Raw genomic sequence first — 2,614 nt, 5'->3', positions numbered from 1 at the left:
AAGTTTTCTTTTATCACACTCATTTATTTACTTTTACAATTTGTTATTACTAAGGTAAAAATCCAAAGTTGTTAAAGAATATTTGGGTACATGATTAAATAAGATCACATGTGACTGAGAAACAATACCAGCTATTTAATCCAAGTGACAATAAAACAATATCATGGTTTAAAAAGAACAGAACATGGTTGAAAATATCTAAGGAATTGTATTCTTTTCAAATAATTAAATATTAAAATAAGTCAATACAGAGACAAAAAAAGTTACTTTGATAAAACCTAGCATCCCAAGGGAGATTTATATACAAAGAAAGGAAAAAAATCTAATGTTTTCTTTTTTAATGTGAACATTGCAGGCTCCAGAGAATAAGCCAAAGAAGGTTCATCCCAAATCTGGCTACTTCTTCTATAATTGTAACATATTTCATAGCTTTTCTGAACAAATTTTACAAAATTTCACCTTGACACAAATGGAGGTAAAAACAGGTAGACATGCAGACACTCATGTTTTATAATTCTGGACCTCTGTCTGATTTCTCTCTGGACATACTATTTACCCAGTTGACCACTACTTATCTTTAGGAACTGTGCTGGGATGCATCTCCCTCCAGGATTCTGTGTCTGTTTTAGGTGTCTTTCTGGTGTATTGCTTACAGATGTAGGCACATCTGTAGATGTAGAATGCCCCTTAGCCTACTATATTATTTTTGTTCACTTTTTGTTCTGATTCAGCATTAGACAGTCTGATCATTTGGGAAAGTGTTGTGTAAATTTTATCATGGTAGCTCACATGGTCCTTATGGTACTATACCTATTGAAGTGCCTAATTTTTTTTAATTTCCAGGGAATAAAAGAGAGAAAATGAATTATTCAATGACCAAATTTATAAACCTGTGAAAAACAGGAGCATTTTTTTTCCCCAGAAAGTTATACCACAAATGGAGAGATTCTTTGTCATAGAAGATCTCTGAATGAGAAACATGACACCTATCTGTTAGCTGGGTATAATGCTATTATCCAACCTTGGAATCAGTCAATTCAGCACTCGAGCATTTATTTCCTTAGGTGTATGTGAGTACATTACCTTTTTCGTCTTAAGTCTTGCAGTGTAGAATGAGGTAACTGATGAGAAAGTCTACTGTGATCAGTAAGGCACTAGAGCACTGATCTTAGACAGTGTTAAATGGAATGTGACTCTTGGCCACAGGTTTTGTGCACCAATCTCATAAGAGCCCGTTTCATGTCCTTGTTCCTCAGGCTGTAGATTACAGGGTTGAGTATTGGAGGTACCACAGTGTAGATCACAGAAAGCAGCCTGTCAATAACTGTGGGTGGATTTGAGGATGGTTTGAGATAAAGAGAACAAGCAGTTATAATGAAAAGAGTAAAAACAATGAGGTGGGGAAAACATGTGGAGAAAGCTTTTGACTGGCCTTTTGTGGTTGGAATTTTCAGCACAGTGGAGAAAATATAAACATAAGAGATAAAAATGCAGATGAAACACGATATGCCTAAACACATGGCTACTCCAATAATTGTGTAAACTACCAGGAGTGTTTCAGAGCAGGAAATCCTTAACAATGAGGAAACATCACAAAAAAACTGTGGGATCACATTGGAGCCACAGAATGGCATAAAAAATATGCCAGCAGTGTACAGAGCTCCTAGGAGTCCCCCAATGGCCCAGGAAACACCTGCCATCAGTACACAGGCACCACCATTCATGATGACCTCATAGTGCAGGGGACAACATATGGCTACATAGCGGTCATAGGACATGGCAGTGAGGACAAATACCTCACCTGCTGAGAAGGAAATGATTAAAAGTAGCTGGAAGGCACATCCTAAAGGGGAAATGGAATTGCTGTTGGTTAGGCTGTTGACAATGAAATTGGGGATTGGGACAGACACAAGGAAGACATCCAGGCAAGACAAGTTCTTCAGGAAAAAGTACATTGGTGTTTGTAGCTGCAGGTCTAGGGTAGTGAGAGTAATGATGAGAAGATTACTCATTAGGATAGCCAGATAAATCACCAGGAAGAGCACCCCATATACTATCTGAAGCTCTTGGATGTCAGAAAACCCCACAAGGAGAAATCCTGCCACCAAGGTGACATTGGTCATGCTCGAGTCTTTTCAATGCCTGTCAGCATAAGGAGAAATACCAAATAATTAAAAATAATAATAATAAAAATAAAATAAATTTACACATCTAAGAACAATGTTTTTATACATAATTATTTTGGGTTTTTAAAAATATTTTTGTATTTGTTCTAAGTACTTTATTTATTTATTTAAACTCTATTAGTCAAATTATTTAAATGGAAAAGGGCCATGTATCTACCATAATACTTCTTCCGTAGTTCAATCTTTATTTAAGGTAAAGCGATTCTATAAGTAGTATGTGAATTCAATTAATCCCAATATGAATTACATAAGATCCTGTAACTTCAACTTTAACTTACTGCCAGATGTGTATAAATTGAAAAAATATGGACATTTTTCCAATACGTTAGGTATTTACATCAGATTATTATTGTGTCATGCATAATGATAAATTCTTCTGATTTCTGTAAAACAATGCAGATTACGTCTTCATAATGTGTTAGTATTAC

The 2,614-nt window shown here is 35.4% G+C and overlaps 1 protein-coding gene across 1 annotated transcript; it reads right to left on the bottom strand.

Moving 5' to 3' along the window:
* Positions 1-1,178: 1,178 nt before the first annotated feature.
* On the bottom strand, positions 1,179-2,123 carry LOC123791140 (olfactory receptor 14A2-like). The gene has a single exon (XM_045795781.2). The coding sequence runs from the start codon at positions 2,121-2,123 to the stop codon at positions 1,179-1,181; it is 945 nt and encodes a 314-aa protein (XP_045651737.2).
* Positions 2,124-2,614: the final 491 nt, after the last annotated feature.

Source organism: Ursus americanus, chromosome 5, assembly GCF_024610735.1.
Source record: "Ursus americanus isolate L20-20 chromosome 5, mUrsAme1.1.p, whole genome shotgun sequence".
Classification (NCBI taxonomy): domain Eukaryota; kingdom Metazoa; phylum Chordata; class Mammalia; order Carnivora; family Ursidae; genus Ursus; species Ursus americanus.
The sequence above is the reverse complement of the archived record's forward strand: the minus strand, read 5'-3'. Positions and strand labels throughout refer to the sequence as shown.

Excerpts from the sequence above, each read along its gene's own strand:
- LOC123791140 (XM_045795781.2), bottom strand. The coding sequence starts at position 2,123 with ATGACCAATGTCACCTTGGTGGCAGGATTTCTCCTTGTGGGGTTTTCT.